Raw genomic sequence first — 23,210 nt, forward strand, 5'->3', positions numbered from 1 at the left:
GAGGCCAATGAGGCATTTTTTTTGTCATGGAAGTGCACACTTCCATGATGGAAAAGTCGTTATTATCATGGAACACACTTACGACAACACAAGTATGACTATATTGATTATGTCATAAACCGTCACAAATGCACATGGATGATAGAAAATATGACTTACTATGACAAACACGTATCATCACAGATGTGTCTTTTTTATAGTTTTTGTACTCACCAACAATGGTCTTTTCATCTTCTTTTGGCTAGACACTTAGATCCTTTGTTTTTCTTTAACGGACACCTACGGGAGGGATCCCCACCTGAGTTTCACCTCATTCAAAGAAAAAATGATCCATTTTATAAGGGAATCATGATCGAAAACCTGAACAGGTTGACCATGTTTATGAGGGAAAGTAGGCCGAAAAATCTTACAAGTAACAAGGGTTAAAAGGAGCCCAGAAAAAGGCACGACCTAGCTAGCAATATAAGGACCATCACCACAAGAGACATAAGTATATACTTTGTCAAACCCTAGCAAATGCATTCTCTCACCTTTGCCCTCACCCCCTTTCTGCAAATGTCTTAGTCTCACAATCTGGCATGATGGTTCGTTGTCGGTCCTTTGGAACCAACTTACCGCTATTGCCTTGAGAGAATTGGATGTCTCGTTTTCGTTGTTGTTGGTTTATGTCCCCAATGATGCCATTAATGAAAGGTTTCTCACCCACAAGGTTGTCTTCTCATCAAAAAATGCATACAGCTTACTCACACATGAGGATGAGGATGAATCCAACACCGCGCTCATCCGAAACTCAAAGGTTCCAATCAAGATCCGGATCTTTGGTTGGCTTCTTTTCAAAGATAGTATTAACCCCAAGGCCAACCTCTTCCACAAGAACATCGCTCAAACAGTTCTTGCCTCAGGTGTCAATCTCCCTGGCAAGAAGTGCTACATATATTCATCCTCTGCCTGGATGCTGCTCTAATTTGGTAGGACCTGGGACTCCTTGCACCCTTCTCCATGGTGCTCTCCATTCTATGGAGAATTGGGGACTCTCGCAATGCCCTGGTCTTCTGCAATGTAGTGCACTCTCCCATTGTAACTATTAGAAAACATCGTCTTTGACTTCACCCATAGTGTTTTTTTATTTAAGGATGCTACTCAAGAGGTGGTTGCCACCACAACATTACCTTGCCTCACGTTCTAGCACTCTATTGCAACACTTGATACCAAGTGGCTTAGTAATGCATTTTGGCTGGGAGCCTCTTTCCCGGTGATTGTTCAGAAAAGTTAACTCATATTTTGTTAGACAAATCATGATTAGAGTTAAAGCTTAAAATCAAGGGAGTCTTACATATTTGGATGAACTGAGCCACCTAGGTCCAATATGGTAATATATACGGATGTCCCCCTATCCGATGTGTCATGGCTTAATAGCGTCAGCTGGCTGGTCAAATGGCGTTGTGTGGCTTTTGGACTTAGATGACACATGCTACACTTCGAGGACATGGATGCCGATTTTCATAGTTCGAGGACCTATGTGGCATCCTTGAAAAAGTTTGAGGACCAACAAAGCACTTCACTCTTTACATTTCTGGGGTACTACTATTGCCTACCAGCATCCGAAGATCCGGTACATTAAATCGAAGATCTGGCACATTAGATCAAGTTGGAGCGACGGTTAATATTCATTTGTCCCTATCATAAAAGAGCTCTTTGAGTATAGCTTGTAAGTTGAGGGGCGCAAATGTTTGGTTCCTGGCTGTATATACACTAAGGAATTGGTTTTTTTTTACAAAAGAAGTCGAAAATTTTAGAAGTTTTTTGGAATAAAGTTGACTTTCTTTCGCACTAGTACGTAATTTTCTGGCAATAAAAACCGAGCGCTGACTTTAGAGCAAAAGAAAAGCAATAAATATTGCTATATACAAGACACTATTCACACTATTTTGAACAATCTTTTTTTCTTGCCCTGAAGTCGACTCTGGGTTTTTGTTGGCGGAAAATTATATGCTAGTGCAAAAGTTCATTTCAAAAATCTTATGAACTTTTTTTGTAATTATTTTTTTCCAATGTATTTCCCGCAAGTTGAGTTATTGGCTTTACTTCATGCAAAGATGACGACAGCCTAGAATCACTCCGGCACTATCCGAGCCATCTTCCCTGATGGAAGGGCTGTCAAGATGTTGTGCAAGCACGCTTGTAACACTTGCGACTAATTTGGTAGCAGGAAAATTTGTGAAGTTGTCCTTTGATAGCATACTGCTTGAGATCTTCATAATAATATGTTTTTATCCTCAAATCTATTTCTGTGTCATTTATGTAAATAAACAGTTTAAGAAAAGCTTTCTGCATTCAAGAATGAAGAGAAAATAGAAGAACTGATTTGCAACGGAAGACGCCAATGTTAACACAGAAATTGCACGCTAGTATTACTGTTGGGACACAATTATTAATAGTAATTTACATGCCAACTGAAAGCTGCCGATAGACACAATGAAACCAAAGACCAAACCGTGAACACTAAACAAAGAGCATAGAGATGAACACATGCACATCTCACGACTAGCACACACGATTATTACCCGACGGAGGTTTTCTAAAAAAAATTGCCTGTGCTTCTCAAGCACCAAATGTTAAAACGATGGATAAGAAGCGATCTACTCGTCCATCCTCATGACGCAGCGCAGGCCCTCCCCCTTGAGCATGAGGTCGAACGCCGTGTTGATCTGCGAGAAGGGCACGCTGTGGGTGATGAACTTCTCCACGTCCAGCTCCTTCCTCATGTACATCTCCACGACTTCCGGGAGGTCGGTCCGCGGCTTGTAGTTGCCGAAGAAGGTGCCCTTCAGGGTCCTCTCGTTGAGCAAGTTCATCGGGCTTGTCTTGAACACCGCCTCCTTGTGTGGGACGCCCACCAGCACCGCCACGCCCCACCCCTGCATCCAACACATTTCAACATTCAGTCTAAACTCTAAAAATAGAGTACAAATAATTATCATTGGAGTAGAGACTATAAATAGGTATATTGAGAGCTACGTACATCATGGACACATTCGAAGGCGGCGATCATGGCGTCGATGTGGCCAGTACACTCAACCGCACGGTCGACTCCGCCATTGGTCATCTCGACAAGCACCTGGAGAGCAACATTGCACATTGAGTTTTTGGCACAGGATTGTGCATGTCATGAAGAACGAACAAAGGTGAAAATATGTGTCGAGGGAGATGGACAGACCTCTTGCACTGGCTTGGTGTGGTCCTTTGGGTTCACAAAGTCAGTGCATCCAAATTTCTTAGCTGAAAAATAATGGACAGGATGTTCAGTGTTCCATCCAACAATATTTACCAAGATATCCTTGTTTTGCCTGAGGCAGATCGTACCTTGTTCGTATTTTGCAGGGTTCAAATCCACACCAATGATCCTTGCTGCCCCAGCCATCTTGGCCCCTTCCATGGCCTGATCATGTGAGAAGCACACAGTAATTAGTCACACAATTCTCTGCAGCCTGCAAAAATATGTCGTACTCCCTCCGTCCGAAAATACTTGTCATCAAAATGTATAAAAAGAGATGTATCTAGAACTAAAATACATCTAGATACATTTCCTTTTATCCGTTTTGATGACAAGTATTTCCGGACTGAGAAAATAGAACAAAAACATCTTGGAACGTCACTCACAGCAAGGCCTACAGCTCCAAGACCGAATATGGCCACCGTGGAACCCTTTTTCGGTTTCGCGACATTGAGGGTAGCACCAAGTCCTGCAGAAAAATGACAATTCAGCAACTAATGGAAGCACCCTGAAACACCGTTTGGATACAATGGCATGAGGAGCCATCCCTTACCAGTTGAGATACCACAGCTGAGAACACAAACTTTGTCAAGGGGCGCCTCAGGGTTGATCTTGGCGAGGCAACCGACATGAATGACGGTGTACTCACTGAAGGTGGAGGTCCCGACAAAGTGGAAGATGGGTTTCCCGTTGATGGTGAAGCGTGACTGCCCATCCCCGATCATCACGCCACGATCCACGTTGATCCTAAGGAGGTCACAAAGGTTGCTCTCCTCTGACTTGCAGTGGGCACAGTCTTTGCACTCGCCGGTGAACACCGGGAGGACATGGTCGCCCGGCACTAGCTCCGTCACACCCTCTCCGACACTTTCAACAATGCTGCAACAAGAAGCAAGTTAGTAAACAGATTTAGCAGAAAAGATAAACTACGAAAAACAAACATAATACTCATCATTCAATGAAATGCAGAAAAGGTTCACTTTAATAAAATTGACAACTGCCAAGGAATCTTTGATTATAAAGATGGTAAAGATATAACGAGGAGGTCGGCAGCTGACAGGACATGGGAAAATTAACTAGTCCAAAACCATATGATTGTCCAATGCACTTTACAGTGTGAGCTTGTGTCATGGATGACGTTAAAACATGATTCTTCATATGTTTTATCCCATGGCAATAAAGTATGGACACTTGCTGTATGTAGGTATCAATCTAATACCACTGACAGATCAGTGTTCAGGATGACTATAACTAGAAGCCAGTGTGAATAAATAATGGTCGATGATGTGTCGTGATTCTTCATATGCTTTATCGCATGGCAATAAAATACGGACACTTGCTGTATATAGTTGTCAATCTAGTAGCACTGACAGATCAGGATTCAGTAGTATGACTAAAACTAGAAGCCAATATGAATAAACTATGATTCGGGATTCAAGATTCCTCCAAGCAACAAAGCTGAAACAGAATAAGACAAGAGACAGAGAGGATGCATACCCTCCAGCTTCATGGCCCAAGATCCTAGGGAAAACCGGAGTTTGCCCCTGCACAAACAAATCCAAGCAGAACATGGCAAGTGAATTATCTATCCATTGATCCATGTGTCTTCGTCCCGACTATGAGATGCAATTGTGTATTTGTGTGGATACCTTGGCTTCCCAGAAGTAGACGTCGGTGTGGCAGAGGGCGGTGTAGAGGATCTTGACGCGCACCTCCATGGCCTGCGGCGGCGCCACCTCCACCTCCTCGATCGACAGCGGCTTCCCGGCCTCCCATGCCACCGCCGCTGCAATCAACCGTACAATTTAGATCTCCATCCTCAAACATCAATCAAATCAAAATCAGACGAAACTAGCTACTACTACTATTTCAGGAACAGACCTTTGCACTTGATCACCTTCCCGGCGGTCGCCATCGCTGTCCCTGTCGGTCGCTAGCTCCAAGAACTCGAAGAGAAAGAAGATGGATCTCTGTCGCTGTCTCTGCTTTGCAGTTCGTTGGTTGTAGATTTTGGTGAGGAACGAAGGCGAGGCGAGCCGTGTATATATAGTCCTGCCGCTGCAGGAATCGGCGAGTAATTAAGGGTATGCTTGGAGTGCAAGTAGGGAAAGAAGTTGCATTGTTTTTCTTGGACAAGGCGGCCGAAACAGGGGTGTCCGGCCTCCGTTCGCCTGCCTGCGCCGCTGCGCGCGACTCCGCTGGTTTCAAACCTCGGCCCCATGTGGTATATGGAATAATGGAAACCATGGTGGCGTGGCCAAGGGGCTACAGGTCAACGGCAGCCGAAACAGAGTAAAAAAACCCCGGAATCAATAACTCCCGAACGTCCGGATTTTAGCATCTCCTCCCGAACAATTTCGTTGCCGTCGCACGAATCTTGGCGGTCTGCGCTTGCCACGTCATCGCTGGGAGTCGTTCGGGAGGAAGGCAAAGTCACCCGAACCACTCCCTCGTTCTCCTCCTCCCATTCCTCCCACTCTCTTATCCACACTACACAACACCAGATGCCAGCGTTGGACAGGCAGGGGCGGTGGCGAAGGCCTCCGGCGGTCGGAGCAGGTCGCCGGGCGTGGGGATGGTGAGCGGCATGGCTAGGCTCCAGCGACCGCGGGCGTCTCCTCCACCGCATCCCCACCATGGATGGCCGGCCCCGAACTCCTTCGACGCCGCATCCCGTCCTTCGACGCCGCATCCCGTCCTTCGACGCCGCATCCCTGCCATGGACAGCCGGCCCCTTAAATCCTCCGACGCCGCATCCTTGCAGGTCATCCAACGTTGCATCCCCTGCCATGGACGGCCAGCCCCAAACTCCTCCGCCTGGGACTTCGGGTAGGCGGGATGGGCTCGAGGCCGCGGTTGTGGCCGGAGGAGATCCGGTGGTGCCTCGGTGGTAGCGGCAGCGAGGGCGTGGCACTGGCTATATGGGGCGCTCCATGCGGGATCCTTCCCGAGAGCGAGGGGCTGCTTAGGCTCTTCGGCTGGTCCCGCCGCTCATGGAGCCGCCCGCCTCCGAGTCCTTGGTGGCACACTCCCCCTGCATCACTTTCGGCAGCGGTGGGGACGGCGGGTCGCTGCCTGCTGACGGTGATGTGGCGTACCTCGATGACGGGCCGACGAGGACCCGAGCCGCCATGCCATTCAAGCCCTCTTCGGCTGCTCCGACCGCCTCGACCAAGCGGTCATGGTCGCGGCGGCCGCCGCCCAGGTGATCGCGCTTGTCGTCTACATCTAGCTCTTGAGTGTGGCCATCAACTCGCTCTCATGGTCATCAGCTATCTGAACCATCAAGCAGGTGTGCGCTCTGTCTTCACTAGTGAATAGTAGCCATCGATAGCCATCAACTCGCTTTCATGCGTTTAGCTGTAATCTGCCTGATTTGTCAACAAAACAGAGATGATGCTACAAAGATTTTTGTTCTGAGAAGAGGAGATGATCTAAAGATGCCATGTTTACATGTTTTTTCACACACCATTTAACAAATCATCTGAAGTTGCCATGGCAAGTTTGGAGCATTTTTTCACACGTCGTTTAACAAATCATCTAAAGTTGCCATGGCAAGTTTGGAGTATTTTTTTCAGACGTTGTTTAACAAATCATCTAAAGTTGCCATGGCAAGTTTGGAGTATTTTTTTCCACACGCCAACTAATAGATCATCTAAAGTTTACCATGGCAACTTTTACTATGTTAGCCATACGAACAACTTCAGATGTGTTGTGTTGCCATGGCAAGTTTACATGTTTTTCCCATCCACCATTTAAAACGATGATTTTCGACCATGGAAAATCAGCAATGTTCCCTATTTTATTACAACTTAAGTTGTTTTTCCATGGCAATTTTTTTTCTGTTCGGAGTATTTTTCACATGCCAACTAAGAAATCATCTAAAGTTGCCATGGCAACTTTGGATTATTTTTCCACACGCCAACTAACAAATCATCTAAAGTTTTCCATGGAAACTTTTAATACGACAACTTCAAATGTGCGCCTTGCCAACTTAAGATATGTTGCCATGACAAAAATTAAACCATTTTTCCATTGCAAATTTTACTCCATTTTATGCCATGGCAAACTTCTTTAATTAACATGTTCAAAAACATGTAAACATGCCATGGCAAAGTTATAATTGTTGAAAAACATGGCAAAGTTTGCCATGGCAACTTACAATGTTCAAAAACATGGCAACATTTCGTAAATGTTCAAAAATATGAAAAATTCATCATGGCATTTTAAAATGTTCAAAAACATGGCAAACTTGCCATGGCAAACTTATAATAGGTGCAAAAACATGGTAACTTCTTTTAATTAAGTTTGTTAAAAAACATGACAAACTTCTTTTTAATTAACATGTTCACAAATATGCAAACTTGCCATGGCAACTAAAGATGTTCAAAATAACGTGGCAATGTTTGTAGATCTCTAAAAACATGGAAAATGTGGCATGGTAACCAAAATCAGTATTGTTTATAGATATGTCTTTTTCCATGGCAACTAAATTCATTTTTTTCTATGGTTCGCTGTGTCTTTTTGCCATGTCCATCCGAAGAATGTTTGTCATGGACATTACAAATTAGTTTGAGAACACGACAAGTTTGTTCTTTCAAATTTGTTTTTGCCATGGGGATTACATGCAGAATATCATTACAACTTAAGATGTTTTCTCCATTGTTTTCCGAAAATTTTCTATGTGTCTAGAGAGAACTTTTTTCACCATATCACTTCACGGCAACTTTTGCGTTTTTCTGTAAACTTCATAGTGATCGCAGCTTTTTCATACTGTACAAATGCAAATTGCCATGATTTTTCCCTTTTTTCACCTTTTTTTAAAACATAAACTTGAACGTGGCAATTTTTTCTCATAGAATGGCAAAAGTCCATGGCAATTTTGATGTGCAAAAGAACATTATTTATTAATCACAGAAAAACTGGGCTTTTTTTACTAGGGCTTTATTTTTCGTTTTCCTTTCATAGGAAAAAGGCCGGGCCCAGTTGGTGGGGGGATGCTGGAGGTGTGTAGCGGCAGGGAGCGTCGCTGGCGTGCGAGATTTGATGCGCATGAAGGGCTGCAGCTGGGAGCGGCGACTGCCCCTCCGACCGAGCTGTTCAATGCCGCAGCGGGGGCCTACCTCGACGACAACGACGAACGGGCCAGTGCCAAGGGCAAGACCGACGTGCAGTACATCATCCTCGACAGGGTGGTAAGTACAACAACTTGGTGTGAAATTTTGCCCACACGTGAGCATCTCAAACAGAGCATGTCTGAAACTTGTTCTATCTGGATGCAGCAGCCATCAGCAGCATCGTCAGGAGGGGCATGCTGGATGAGCTCAAGAAGACCCTGGTCAGGAGGAGCATCCAGGTAAGAACAGAGCAACACAAATTGTCATGTTTCCAAGGGAAATAGAGCATGCTTTGTGATATGAACAATGGCTGATTCATCGTTTTGTAAACCTAAACTTTTCCAGCAAACTTGCGAGAAATTTATATTCAGATGGCACATGGAAATTTATATTCAGATGATATGGCTACTTCATATTAGGGAGAAATTTTCGAGTGGAGAGCATATTAAGTTACCATCAGTTTTTTTTGACATACCAAATTGATGTTGGAACCGTATGCATTGGTAATGTTAATTAATTGCCATGGCAAAAATACTTTTTAATAAAGTCGCCATCAGTTTTATATTCAGTAAATGATGGGCATGGCAACTATGTATTATTCTGTAGGAAGTTCATCAAATTCATTCATAACTTGGCAAATTTATATATAGTTTGTATGGCAAATTCACTTCCACATTATGTTTCCACAACATGGCAATTTTGTATATTTCAATCTTCGTAATATCCACATGGCGATGGGCAGGTGTAATGGGTTGCACCGATTCAGACGACCGTGAGAGGGAGGCAAATTTAGTTTATTGACCATGACAAGTTTCATTAATTGACCATGGCAAGTTTTATTAACTGACCATGGCAAAATTTTAAGTTTTTTTCGACCATGGCAAATTTAGTTTGTTGACCATGGCAAGTTTTATTAATCGGCCATGGCAAATTTCAAGTCCGACCATGGCCAGTTTAGTAATTGACCATGGCGAATTTAGTTTATAGACCATGGCAAGTTTTATTAATTGACCATGGCAAGTTTTAAGTCCTTTTTCGACCATGGAAAATTTAGTAATTGACCATGGCAAATTATTTTTTGGTAGATCATGGCAAATTTATTAATTGTTAAGAACATCCACATCTTCTGTCATGCCCTTTTTTGGCAATTTTTCTCCATTTTTGCCATGGCAAAAATACTTTTATTCACACGGCAAACTTTAGTGTAAGTTGCAATGGAAATTTTTAGTTTAAGTTGCCATCGCAAATTTACTGTAAAGAGCATGGCAACTTTTGTTTTAAATATGATGGCAAATTTACATTTTCTAGAACATGGCAATTTTAACTATGTAGCACGGTAAATATATTTGTATAGCCATGGCATTTTTTAAATTTATTTCCATGGCAAAAGTACTCCATTTTTGCCATGGAAATAATTAATTCATTTTTTCCATGTCAAAAATAGTTTCTATTTTCACATGGCAAATTTTTTGTTTTAGTTGCCATTGCAAATTTTATTTTTAGTTGCCATGACAAATTTTTTGTAAGGACTATGGCAATTTTAATTTAAATATTATGGCAAATTTACATTTTATAGAACATGGTAAATTTTACTATGTAGCATCTTAAATATATTTGTGTAGCCATGGCATTTTTTAATTTATTTCCATGTCAAAAGTACTGCATTTTTGCCGTGGCAACAATTAAACCATTTTTGCCATTGCAAATTATCAAGATTTCTATGTGATATTTACTGTAAAGTTATTTTTTCAGCTTTTTAGTTGGTTTCATTTTTTCGATCGTTTTTTTACCTAAATGGGCCTATTTGGCCTGCCAGCACAAGTGACATGAGGGTTTTACTCTTTTTTCCATGACAATTTTTACTTTCTTTGCCATGGCAATTTTTACTCTATTTTTGGCATATTTTGTAGAAAATGTTAAAGATGGTAAATTTGAGTATAACATAACATACATTTTTTATGCAGAACATGGCAAATTGTTGAACAACTTTTTAGTAGATTTCCCATACTTTTTTTAGTGTACTGGACTCATGAGCATGTCAACTGTTTTCATACCATGGCAAAAGACCATGGCATTTTTTGCCGTGCAAACTAACAATGTCTATTTTGTCACAGCAAAAATAAAGCTTTTTTGTTCTTGTGGGCTTTTTTTATACAGAAAAAAGGCCCGTAGGGACGATGGGAAGGAGAGCGTTCGGGCTGGGAGGCCTCTCCTCCCGAACGATTTCATTCGTACCAGGCGCCTGTCGCACCGAACTCCTCGTTGTCCCAGACCGAACGTTCGGTCCTTATCTACGTGCAAAAACGCTGGGATGAGGCCAGAGAGGGCTGACTTGGTGACGGAAAACCGGGGCGACCGAGAAAACCAGCAGCGAAAACAACAGCGTCCTCCTCGCTCTGCAACGGTCCACGACCCGACGCATCGTCGTTTTGCTAGAAATAATACTATACGTGGTAGGTAGCTGAAAAGTCCATGGTTCTCTGCATCTGCCAGATCAGGGCATGCATGCTGGATTGCTGGCCGTCGGCTTTCAGTTTCGGTGTTTCCTCCAAGAGATTCAGTACGTAGTCTGTATAGGATGGCTGACCTGTCTGTCAGTTTTCAGTTTTATTGTTGTCTCCAGAAGATTCACAAGTCTATATAGAATCTGAATCTTTACTTTTTCTACAAAAATGTGAATCATTACTCTCCCTAAAAAATGTGAATCTTTTAATCCAACAAAGTACTCCCTTCGTTTCTAAAAATAAGTCTTTTTAGATATTCTAATATGAACCGCATACGAAGCAAAATAAATGAATCAACGCTCTAAAATACGTGTATATTCGCCTGTATGTAGTTCATATTCAAATCTCAAAACAACTTATATTTAGGAACGGAGGGAGTAGCATGACCAGCACAAATCAGCTATACTACTCGTCGAGCTTTATGTTTTAGCTGCTCGCACCCTAACAAACAAACCATTGATTTTTTTGTGATAAATATTAGTAATATATTAATACCAATTACATTCAACCTCTACAACAAACATGATATCCGGAGCTAGTTATGATATTGAGGATGCACATAGCTAAAAACAAAAACAAAAAAAGATTTGAAAAGGTCAAGGTGACATGAATAACCCGTTACAACACAACATCAACAACTACCATTGTCATAGGCAACATCAAGAGTACGAGAAGGTCCCCAACATCGACGGCTTCAGGACGGTAATGGTGCATAAACCTCACTCTCTCCGGATCCAACAATACAAGTCAGATCATTGGTTTTCATCCAAGGGAGAAAGTCCTAGCAAACTCCAGATCGTGTCTTCAACAAGGGAGCACATGCCACTATTGTCAAATACAACCAATGAACAGACATCGGATTTTCATCCCGAAAATCAATGACTGGTAGTCGAAGAGCACCATAAAAAAATGAAACCTGCAGAGTTGCCACCACCAACTTGACAAGAAGTCTTGCTACAATGTCACAATTAGCACCAAAACCGCGGACCAGGATGGACTCGACACGTCGGGCAATTGCTGAGAAGCCATATCTACCTGGGCCGATATGTAGCACACCCCGATCATCCCCGAAGGACGAAAGATACATGTTGGAGTTCATCTATTGTGTCGGCGGGAAGCAGAGGGTAGATTCAATTGGTTCAGTTTGGTCAGTAGTACTGTTACCGAGCACGTCGTCAGAACTGGACAATGCCAGTACCTCCACAATAATGTGAATCTGAACTGTTTGGGGACAAGTGTGATCCTTGCCTGGCTCCCCACACTTGAAGCACAAACCTCGCACACGTCTGTAAGCCTGTAGTGCGCTGAGTTTACTGTTGGTGCATGCAGCGTTAGTGCCTCGGCAGTATTCAGCAACTGTAACAGGGGAGGCCGGCTTTGCAAAGTAAGCCGACGCTGGTGTTGCATTTGATGTTGAGTGGGATTGCGCACTGTTGGAACATAATGTTGTCATCGTTTCGTTTTTTTTAGAAAAGAAGGATCACCCCCGGCCTCTGCATCTGGGCGATGCATGCAGCCATTTTATTGATTATTCACAAAGACCTTTACTTAGTAGGCAGCTGAAAATTTCATGGTTCTCTGCATCGGCCAGATCAGGGCATTCATGCTGGTATAGGATGGCTGGCCTGCCTGTCGGTTTTCAGTTCCATTGTTCTCGCCAAAAGATTCAGAAGTCTATGTAAAATGTGAATCTTTACTTTTCCTACAAAAGTGTGAATCTTTACTCTCCCTAAAAAAAATGTGAATCTTTTACGGTCTACGGAGCTCGTTCCACAATTGCAGGCCACCAAATTATCATGACTTTCTTTTTACATCCAACAAAGTACTCCTTCCGTTTTTAAAAGTAAGTCTTTTTAGAGATTCTAAGATGAACTACATACCAAGCAAAATAAATGAATCTACATTGAAAAATACGTATATATTTATCTGTACGTAGTCCATATTCAAATCTCGAAAAAGCTTATATTTAGGAACGGAGGGAGTAGCATGACCAACACAAATCAGCTATACTACTCGCCGAGCCTTATGCTTTAGCCGCTCGCGCCCTAACAAACAAACCACTGATCTTTTTTGATAAAGAGTAGTAATATATTGATATCAATTACATTCAACCTCTGCAACACACATGATATCCGGAGCTAGTTGTGATATCGAGGATGCAAATAGCTACCAACAAAAACAAAAAAAGACTTGAAAAAGGTCAAGGTGACGTGAATAACCCGTTGCAACACAACATCTACAGCTACCACTGTCATATGCAGCATCAAGAGTGAAAGTCCTAGCAAAGTCCAGATCATGTCTTCAACAAGGGAGCGCATGCCGCTACAGTCAAATACAAACAATGAAGGTCAGACTTAGGATTTTCATCCCGGATATCAATATCTGGTACTCGAAGAGCACCATAAAAAATGAAACCTGCAGAGTTGCCACCAACAACTTGTCAAGAAGTCTTGCTACAATGTCCCAATTAGCACCAAAATCGCGGACTAGGATGGACTCGACACATCGGGCAATTGCTGAGACGCCATATCTACCCGGGTCGATATGTAGCACACCCTAATCATCCCTGAAAGATGAAAGATACTTGTTGGAGTTCATCTGTTGTGTGGGCGGGAAGCAGAGGGTAGATTCAATTGGTCCAGCTTGGTTAGCAGTACTGTTACCGAGCATGTCGTCAGAACTGAGCATGGCCAGTAGCTCCTCAATAATGTGAATCTGAACTGTTTGGGGACAAGTGTGATCCTTGCCGTATGGCTCCCCACACTTGAAGCACAAACCTCGCACACATCAGTAAGCCTGTAGTGCGCTGAGTTTACTAGAATCAGTGTTGGCAGTCTCCCATCGCCCCTCATCCTGCTCCTCCTCTCCCCTGCCGCCGCCAGAGGGCGTGACCGGGTGAAGCCCGGCCAGCGCCTGCGACGGCAGGGCTCCTTCGCCCCCTCGTGCGTGGATCCGATGCGGGATGGATCTGATGGGCAAGGGCGTCACGATGCGGAAGGTCATGGCGACGCGATCTGGCTTTCTAGCGGCTACGGTGGGAGGCGGGTGACGCAGATGTGGCCTCCGGTGGTGGGGCGTGCTGGGTCTTGGCGGCGGCGGCGATCTGGCTCAGATCCGTGGTCACAAGCACTAGGCGGTGCGGGCTGCGGCCGGCGACGGCGGCCGGCTGGTGATGTCTTCTAGGCAGTAGTGGCCAACGTCGATGGTGGATCGGGGCGGTGGCAGTCCTCGGTGTTCCGGCGGGTGCGTGCGTCTACTCGGCAAGGCACCGCGCGACTCCATTCATCTACTGGGTCGGGTGAAAATCTCGTCAACTTCGGTCTTGACGGACGATGGCGGCATCATTGACGTCATTTCCTTGTTGAGGCATCGTCGTTGCAGGCAACGTCATCTCCCTCGGGCTTCTCCGGGGGAAACCCTAGATCCGGGTCTTCCAGGATCGGACGATGACGGCATCTTTGATGCCGTTCTTCCTCCCGGGGGCATCATTTTGGAGCAGGTGCTGACTGGAAGGGCCTAGAGGTGGAACGGGGTTTCACATTCAATTCCGAGTTGATATGAGGAGTCAAAAAATTCTAAAACTGGTCTGAAAAACTGAAACAAGCTGTGTTCGTGAACTTCGTAGGGCAAAAAGACCTATTTAGAAGCTGATTTTGAGGTGTCAAATATTGAACTAGTTTCTGCAACTATTCAGATGCGGCCCGTCGCTAGCTTTATTTGAGTACTCACGGAGCCAAAGCGGACTCCGTAGGCGGCGCGAGCTGCGGACGGTGACGGCGGCCGGCTGGTGATGTCTTCTGGGCAGTAGTGGCCGACGTTGATGGTGGATCGGGGCGGTGGCGGTCCTCGGTGTTCCGGCAGCTGCGTGCGTCTACTCGGCGGGGCACCGCACGGCTCCATTCAGCTACTGGGTCGGGATGGCGTGACTGCCGGTGAAAATCTCGTCGACTTCGGTCTTGACGGATGATGGCGGCGTCATTGACATCATTTCCTTGTTGAGGCATCGTCGTTGCAGGCAACGTCATCTCCCTCGGGCTTCTTCGGGGGAAACCCAAGATCCGGTCTTCCAGGGTCGGAAATGACGGCATCTTCGATGCCGTTCTTCCTCCTGGGGGCATCTTTTTGGAGCAGGTGCTGACTGGAAGGGCCTAGAGGTGGAACGGGGTTTCATCTTCCGCATTAATGACGACAGATCTCGACAGCGTGGAGCAGTGGTGTTTTGGCGTTCGATGCGGGTTGACGGACTCGCGCAGGAGGACGGCGCTGTCTGGCGTCGTGGTGGCGTCGACGGCAGGCCTAGCAAGATTGATGCGTCAATTCCTGTTCTGAAGATGGATAGGTGGAAGACGGCAGCGGTCGCCTCTGAGAGTGCGCCGGACCGGTGTGTGCCCCAGACTTGGCATTGTGACTTGGTTGGGGCCTCCGGCTTTATATGTTAGCCTTTTGTGCGAAGTCTGTTTGGTATTCGGTTTGGATTTTTGGCACTCCTTCATTAAGTGGATAGGGGTAGCGACAAACGTTGCTGAGATGGTGGCTTCAGAATTACGGATGTATTATTTTGTAAGATCTTTGTGAATAATTAATAAAATGGTTACATGCATCGTCCAAATTCAGAGGCCGGAGGTCATCCTCCTTTTCTAAGAAAAAAGAACATCGCATTCTGCAAACAAAAAGAAGGCCGCAAAACATCGGAAGTGGTTTGCAACATGCAACGTAGCCGCCGATATTCGTTTCGAGAAAAGGAAGATACCGACTTAAACACAGAAACTGCAGACTATTATTACTCTGGAAAATGTTCATGTACACTCAGAAGGGGTGGCGACACACTGAAATATAAAGACCAAACCGTGAGCACAAAACACATACATGTTCGTTCTCGGTGACAAAAAAGACACATGTGCATCTAACGACTATACATTATTACTCGAGGGAAGTCCTTATAACTTTCTTCTTCTTTTGTTTAAAGCAGCGAGGGTGCGATGAAGAAGCTGGATCTACTCGTCCATCCTCATGACGCAGCGAAGTCCCTCTCCCTTGAGCATGAGGTCGAAGGCCGTGTTGATCTGCGAGAAGGGCACGCTGTGGGTGATGAACTTCTCCACGTCCAGCTCCTTCCTCATGTACATCTCAACGACTTCCGGGAGGTCGGTACGCGGCTTGTAGTTGCCGAAGAAGGTGCCCTTCAAGGTCCTCTCATTGAGGAAGTTCATCGGGTGGGTCTTGAACACCGCCTCCTTATGGGGGACACCCACCAGCACCGCCACGCCCCACCCCTACATTCAAATTTCAGAATTTCAGTTTAAAGCCGAAACACACACCAATGCTCACAATGATCAAATTTCATTTGTGTCGAGAACATACATCGTGAACGCATTCGAAGGCGGATATCATGGCGTCGACGTGACCCGTGCATTCCACGGCTCTGTCGACTCCACCGTTTGTCATCTCGACAAGCACCTGGACCACAATTCAACTGTGAGCATTTGGCATAGTATTTTGCTCCCATGAACAAACTAAGGGAGTGATGCATGCTCGGGCAGAGAACTTAACAGACCTCTTGCAATGGCTTGGTGTGGTCCATTGGGTTTACAAAGTCGGTGCAGCCAAACTTCTTGGCTGAAAATTGACATGTTGCTAAAGTTCAGTTTGTTGTCCATAAACCCACGTTCACCAAAATGGATTTATTTTACTTTCTGAAGATAGCATCAGACTGTACCTTGTTCGTATTTTGCAGGGTTCAAGTCCACACCGATGATCCTTGATGCCCCAGCCATCTTGGCCCCTTCCATGGCCTGATCGTGTGAAAACATACAGCAATTAGTCATGGTTATAGGGAATAATTCTCATCAACCTGCAGCAGTACATTGTGGAAGATAATTATCCTTTGTTACTTACAGCAAGGCCTACAGCTCCAAGACCGAAAATTGCCACCGTCGAACCCTTTTTCGGTTTTGCGACATTGAGCGTCGCACCAAGACCTGAAGAAAAATGTTTTTTCAGTAAATTATCATCGAGGCAATATGAATACGATGTTTCATTGGGAAATACCGGTCAGAACAATCCCTTACCAGTTGAGATACCACAGCTGAGAACACAAACTTTGTCGAGGGGTGCCGAGGGGTTGATCTTCGCTAGGCACCCAACATGGATCACTGTGTACTCACTGAAGGTAGAGGTCCCGACGAAGTGGAATATCGGTTTCCCGCTGATGGTGAAGCGGGACTGCCCATCACCGATCATCACGCCTCGGTCGACATTGATCCTGAGGAGGTCACAAAGGTTGCTCTCCTCTGACTTGCAGTGAGCACAATCCTTGCACTCGCCAGTGAACACCGGCAGGACATGGTCACCTGGCACAAGCTCGGTCACGCCCTCTCCGACGCTCTCAACAATGCTGTAAGGAAAAAGGTAATTTGGGGAAAAGACTTACTTAACTGTTAAGAGTAACACAGTATATTAATTAAAATGACAAGTAAAGACTGAATTTAGAACAGTGAAGGAAATAAGTGGCTCTAAATAATCTAGTACTCCCTCTGTAAATTAATATAAGAGCATTTAGATTACTACATTAGTGATATAAACACTCTTATATTAGTTTACGGAGGGAGTATAAAATATGTAGTTATGTGCTTGTCGTTTCCTTTGAAAATTACTAACGTGCTAAAGATGAAGAAAAATGAGATCACAAACATCGAAAGTAGATGCATGCACTAATTTCCTACAGAAAATGGATAAAAAGAAGAAGAATTATTGTACAAAGCAAAGCACTTTGAGGGAGCTTGTGTGACAAAGCTGTCCCATGATTCTTAAGATGTTGTTTTTATATCATGGCAATAAAATAAACTATAATAACAAATAAGGATTCAGGATGACTATAACTAAAAAGCTAACATGAATAAACCGTATAATGTACTCCCTCTAGTGTCAAAAACGCTCTTATATTATGAGACGGAGGGAGTACAATTCAAGATTCCACCAAATTAATCAGCAGAACTGTAACAGAATAAGATAGAGACAGAGAAGATGCGTACCCTCCAGCCTCATGGCCCAAGATCCTTGGAAAAACCGGAGTTTGCCCCTACACAACAGAACCACGCCAAGTTAGCCACTGGTCATGTCTCCATCACGGCTACGCACTTGAGAAACCTGAAACTATGGTCTGAATGTCTGATGCGCGGGCATACCTTGGCTTCCCAGAAGTAGACGTCAGTGTGGCAGAGGGCGGTGTAGAGGATCTTGACTCGCACCTCCATGGCCTGCGGCGGCGCCACCTCCACCTCCTCGATCGACAGCGGCTTCCCGGCCTCCCATGCCACCGCCGCTGGAATCACCCAAGAACCAAACCAATAATTAGCACCGATGAAATTCCAGAGCTTCTTCACTAATCAAGCAAAACTTTCGTGGGATATTTGAAGAACGAACCTTTGCACTTGATCACCTTCCCGGCGGTCGCCATTAACCCACTCGATCGCTCCGGGAACTCAAAGAGAAAGATCGATCTTGATCTCTCGTTCCTGCTTCTGCTTTGCAGTTGGTTGGTTGGTTGCTTATGATTTTGGTGAGGAACGAAGCTGTGGCGAGCCCTGTATATATACTGGCGCCGCAGCGCGGGAGGAATCATCGAGCAAGTGAGGAAAGAAGAAGGATTGTTTTTTCTTGGAGAAGGTAGCCGAAACAGGGGGTGGCCGTGGCTACGCCGCTGCTGTCCCGTTTCGTCTGATCTGCGCGCGTCTCCGCCGGTTTCAGACTTTTTGCCCCGGGTGGTTTTCCTGTTTGCAGTGGGCGGATGGGATGGCACCACGGGATGATCGCAGCTGTCTATTAACATGGCATTCTTCCTTGTCGTTTCGTCTGCAATCTTCGTAATAATCAATCAAGCTGATTGATTGATGGTTTAGGAGGTGGTGTTGATGCTTGCCCTTGCGAAAGCAGATTGGTTGATTCGACGTCTTATCAAGTTTTGCGAATAAATTGTAGGACATAACCCCTCTTTCGGATTAAAGTAATTTATATATGTAATTTGATCAGAAAAATGCTTAGTTTTCAACCGTGCTATTAATCGTTCATGTTAATTAATATAACATTCTTTTTTTTTACCCGAAAACCATAGAACAATGGTTCTATGGTATTTACTCCCTCCGTTTCTAAATATTTATCTTTCTAGAAATTTCAACAAGTGACTACATACGAAGCAAAATGAATGAATCTACACTCTAAAATATGTATATATACGTCGATATGTGGTAGTTCATTTGAAATCTCTAAAAAGATAAATATTTAGAAACGGAGGGAGTATATTAATAAAACAAACAATATGTTTGGATGAAGTGCTGCTGTGCTTGGAAGATCTATCTAGTCTGAAAGCTCTTGAAAGTGCTTCTCTTCTTTGTATCTAAGCAACTTAAGATCCTGCTTAAGATAAAATCTCCACGCTTGGATGAATTGCTGTTGTGCTCGGAAGATCTTTCCATTACGTTGTGTCCAAATGTTCCAACCTCCCAACATGACAATCTCAGATGCAAAGTTCTTGGGTAGCAGATCCATTGCCAAATTTATTTCCTCGAACATTGAAGTGCCTCTTTTTCTACCAGGGATGATTGTGTTCCAACATTCCTGTGCAAAAGTGTCAATCCCATAGCAGATGTATTGTGGTTTTTTCAGCACTCTGATTACAGTTTGAACAGAAGGGGTTGTCTAAATGCATTCCTTTTCTTTACAAAAAAGGCTTTCGCCCCGCTTTATATATAAAACACCAAACCACAAGCATCCAGTACATATACACGCCACGCCACCGCAATACACGCACACACCCAGGATAGGATACATAGGCGCTGAGCGCAGCAACACCACTCCTAGCACTACCGCCCTGAAGAGATGAAATTACATATGACGAACCATGTGCTTCAAGGCGGCGCCTTCAGGAAGGATACGACGCCGGAGCGCCGCCACCGCCCGATCCAAGGATTAGAGTTTCCCCCGGAGCCGCATGACGGGCAATGAGAGCCGCGACGACGCCTTCAAGAAGGGAACGATCTTCGCTGCCGCCGGTCCGTCCGAAGATAGAGCAGGTTTTCACCTCGGCCAACATTCACCGCCACCGAACGCCACACCCCGGCAACCACGCCGCCCACACGACCATGGTGACCGGGCAGCACCAAGGCACGGGCTCTGTCCAAGAGCACCGCGCAACCACCAGCAGGACCGCCGCCCCAGCATCCAAGACCTCGACACCACCTCACCCGAGACCCGCCGCACCCCAACGAAAGAGACGAGCGGAAAGGTCCCACCTTTCGCGCCCCTGGGCAACCCCAGTGTCGAGTCCCAATAGGTCGGCCAGAACTGGCATCCACCGACCCATCTTGCTGCCCCAAGCGCGAGACGAGCTCGGTCCTGCAGCATCGAGAGGGGGACGAGGTCAGTCCTGCTGCACCGTGCGCGAGACGAGCTCGGTCCTGCGGCATCGGACGCGAGACGAGCGGTGGACCGCAGCTGGGAGAGGACCAGCCCATTAATGGGGGTAGCGCCCGGGCGACGAGGAGATGGGGTGAAGGTCGAGACGGCCCGAACGCAGACAAACCGATGCCGGAGAAGCCGGCCGTTGCCGCGGGCAGATCCATCGAGCCACCGTGAAGCCACCACGACACCGGTAGGCCACCACCGAGACCTACCCATGCCGCCGCCCACGGCCGGAGTAGCGGCCACGCCCGGCCGCTGCCCTACCTGCGTCGCCCGGCGAGCTCCAAGCGCCGGAGCCGCCGGGCACGCACCACCGGAGCCAGGCGCCGCCGGCCGGCCCCCAAAGCCAGATCCGGCCGGATCCGTCAAGAGACATGTTGCACGCCACCTCCCGAGACGGGAGCACCGCAGCCGCCCCGCCGCGCGCAGAACGAGGGTCGCCGGAGCGCCGCCACCAGCAGGCCACCCTGCCGCCCCGCGAGACCGCTGCCGTGCCGTTGGATCTCGCGGACGTCCAGCGCCGCCGCTCGAAGGAGCCGCCCCGCGCCGGCGCCCACAAGCGGACGGGGAAGGACGGCCCCGCCGCCGCCGCGCCCCCCGGGCTTTGCCCGACGGAGCTCGCCGGCGACGGTAGGGGGAAGGGGAGGGAGGCGGGGCCGAGGGCCGCGGCCACAGGGGGCACCCCGGGCGCGCCGCGGGCGGGAAGGGGAGGAGAGGGGGGAGAGGGGGAGGGGAGCGGGGCGGGCCGGGAGGTGCGCACCCGGCGGCCAGCGGGGTGGGGGGGGGGGGGGGGGGGGGGTCGGGGTGAACCCTAGCGGAGCGGGGGAGCGGGCTCAGGAACAATCTGTTGTTATTCCTTTTCTTTTGAGCAAGACTCTAGTGTTGATTCTGCAATGAGCTACCAACCAGAGGAAGATTTTGTGCTTAAGCCTGCTTGAGCTATTCCATATTAATTCGAAAATTGGATGCCCCTCTTCATCTTCCATCAACCTTTTATACATTTGCATGGATGAGTATCTATTGGTTGATCCATTACATATCCACTTATCCTTTCCATTTGGCTCAAGTTGTGGAATGATTTCCTTTAATAAATTGAATTATTCAAAGGCAGCAGTTCCTTTAATAAAATTCTTTTTAATTCACCTAATTAATTTCTATGGGATATTAATTCTTTTACCTCATTTAAATTGGCTACATATGTTAAATAAAGTATGTTAGAGTTCATTCTTTTTAGATGCAGAATAATCACAAACATCAGCATGAACAAACTCGCTACAACCTCGCCTGTTTGTTTAAACAGGCCGGGTTTGATCTTGCTGGAGAACAAATTCGCCTGCAATTTGTTCATAATCTTGAGGCATCACATTGATGTCGACGATCTGGACGAAGACGCGGTGGCGTCGCCATCGGTTCATGGGAAGGACGACGTGGACGTCTGCCATGCGAAGAAGACCACTGACGACACATAGCCGGGCATCCCCGCACAGAGGTAGCCACCGTCGCTGCCATTGACCTGACCTGTGATGACCCCTCAGATCGGTGGTAAATAGTAGCTGCACTTGGACGGGGCATTGCGTTTTGTGGCGGCATCAATCTGAGTTGCGTACAAATAGGTCAAAATAAAAGGATCATGTCTGCTGTTTTGAAATCAGAATCCAACACATCAAAAGTGCGCAACGACACATACATGACCACATGCGGCATCAATCTGAGTTGCGTACAAATACGTCCAAATAAAAGGATCATCTCTGCTGTTTTGAAATCAGAATCCAACACATCAAAAGTGCGCAACCACACATACATGACCACATGTGTAGGATCGAAAGTAGGTTTAAAGAGGGGAGGGGGGCGGGGGGCGGGGTGATTAGACTACTTGACCAAATAAAAATCTTGCATTTTCCCAATTTTAAGTTTTGACAGATTTTAGCAACTTAGCACAAGTCAAGCAATCAACCTACACATGCAATTCTAAGAGTAGAATGTAAAACATTGCATATGAAGGTAAAGGGAAGGGTTTGAAGAAGACAAACACAATGTAGACACGGAGATTTTTGGCGTGGTTCCGATAGGTGGTGCTATGTGACGCCCCCGATTTGACCGTACACTAATCATGCACGCAAATGTGTACGATCAAGATCAGGGACTCACGGGAAGATATCACAACATAACTCTACAACATAAATAAGTCATACAAGCATCATAATACAAGCCAGGGGCCTCGAGGGCTCGAATACAATTGCTCGATCATAGACGAGTCAGCGGAAGCAACAATATCTGAGTACAGGCACAAGTTAAACAAGTTTGCCTTAAGAAGGCTAGCACAAACTGGGATACAGATCGAACGAGGCGCAGGCCTCCTGCCTGGGATCCTCCTAACTACTCCTGGTCGTCGTCAGCGGGCTGCACGTAGTAGTAGGCACCTCCAGTGTCGTAGGTGTCGTCGTCGACGGTAGCGTCTGGCTCCTGGACTCCAGCATCTGGTTGCGACAACCAGACAGAAAGGAAAGGGGGAAAAGAGGGAGAAAAGCAACCGTGAGTACTCATCCAAAGTACTCGCAAGCAAGGAGCTACACTACATATGCATGGGTATATGTGTAAAGGGCCATATCAGTGGACTGAACTGCAGAATGCCAGAATAAGAGGGGGATAGCTAGTCTTGTCGAAGACTACGCTTCTGGCCATCTCCATCTTGCAGCATGTAGAAGAGAGTAGATTGAAGTCCTCCAAGTAGCATCGCATAGCATAATCCTACCCGGAGATCCCCTCCTCGTCGCTCTGTTAGAGAGCGATCACCGGGTTGTATCTGGCACTTGGAAGGGTGTATTTTATTCAGTATCCGGTTCTAGTTGTCATAAGGTC

The 23,210-nt window shown here is 46.2% G+C and overlaps 3 protein-coding genes across 4 annotated transcripts; 1 reads left to right on the forward strand and 2 right to left on the reverse strand.

Annotated features, from left to right (window-relative positions):
* Positions 1 to 2,386: 2,386 nt before the first annotated feature.
* Positions 2,387 to 5,315, reverse strand: LOC123096346 (alcohol dehydrogenase 3). The gene is made up of 9 exons (XM_044518049.1): positions 5,156 to 5,315; positions 4,924 to 5,060; positions 4,772 to 4,818; positions 3,828 to 4,153; positions 3,661 to 3,743; positions 3,364 to 3,439; positions 3,218 to 3,279; positions 3,023 to 3,118; positions 2,387 to 2,918 (listed from the first exon to the last, which is right to left on the reverse strand). Exons 1-9 carry the CDS (start codon positions 5,187 to 5,189, stop codon positions 2,640 to 2,642), a joined length of 1,140 nt encoding a protein of 379 aa, XP_044373984.1. The 5' UTR covers positions 5,190 to 5,315; the 3' UTR covers positions 2,387 to 2,639.
* A 405-nt stretch (positions 5,316 to 5,720) lies between these two features.
* LOC123096349 (uncharacterized) lies at positions 5,721 to 11,091 on the forward strand. 2 transcript variants are annotated; one of them, XM_044518052.1, is made up of 4 exons: positions 5,721 to 6,566; positions 8,243 to 8,469; positions 8,560 to 8,630; positions 10,549 to 11,091. In XM_044518052.1, exons 1-4 carry the CDS (start codon positions 6,113 to 6,115, stop codon positions 10,850 to 10,852), a joined length of 1,056 nt encoding a protein of 351 aa, XP_044373987.1. In that variant the 5' UTR covers positions 5,721 to 6,112; the 3' UTR covers positions 10,853 to 11,091. The 2 variants fall into 2 exon arrangements, with proteins under 2 accessions (XP_044373987.1, XP_044373986.1); XM_044518051.1 differs by having other exon boundaries at positions 5,722 to 6,566; positions 8,557 to 8,630; positions 10,549 to 11,089.
* Positions 11,092 to 15,649: 4,558 nt separating this feature from the next.
* Positions 15,650 to 18,655, reverse strand: LOC123096350 (alcohol dehydrogenase 3). The gene is made up of 9 exons (XM_044518053.1): positions 18,318 to 18,655; positions 18,080 to 18,216; positions 17,927 to 17,973; positions 16,964 to 17,289; positions 16,791 to 16,873; positions 16,612 to 16,687; positions 16,450 to 16,511; positions 16,257 to 16,352; positions 15,650 to 16,168 (listed from the first exon to the last, which is right to left on the reverse strand). The coding sequence occupies exons 1-9, from the start codon at positions 18,514 to 18,516 to the stop codon at positions 15,890 to 15,892; spliced, it is 1,305 nt and encodes a 434-aa protein (XP_044373988.1). The 5' UTR covers positions 18,517 to 18,655; the 3' UTR covers positions 15,650 to 15,889.
* Between the last annotated feature and the right edge of the window lie 4,555 nt (positions 18,656 to 23,210).

The sequence above is a fragment of the Triticum aestivum genome, chromosome 4D (assembly GCF_018294505.1).
Source record: "Triticum aestivum cultivar Chinese Spring chromosome 4D, IWGSC CS RefSeq v2.1, whole genome shotgun sequence".
Taxonomy (NCBI): domain Eukaryota; kingdom Viridiplantae; phylum Streptophyta; class Magnoliopsida; order Poales; family Poaceae; genus Triticum; species Triticum aestivum.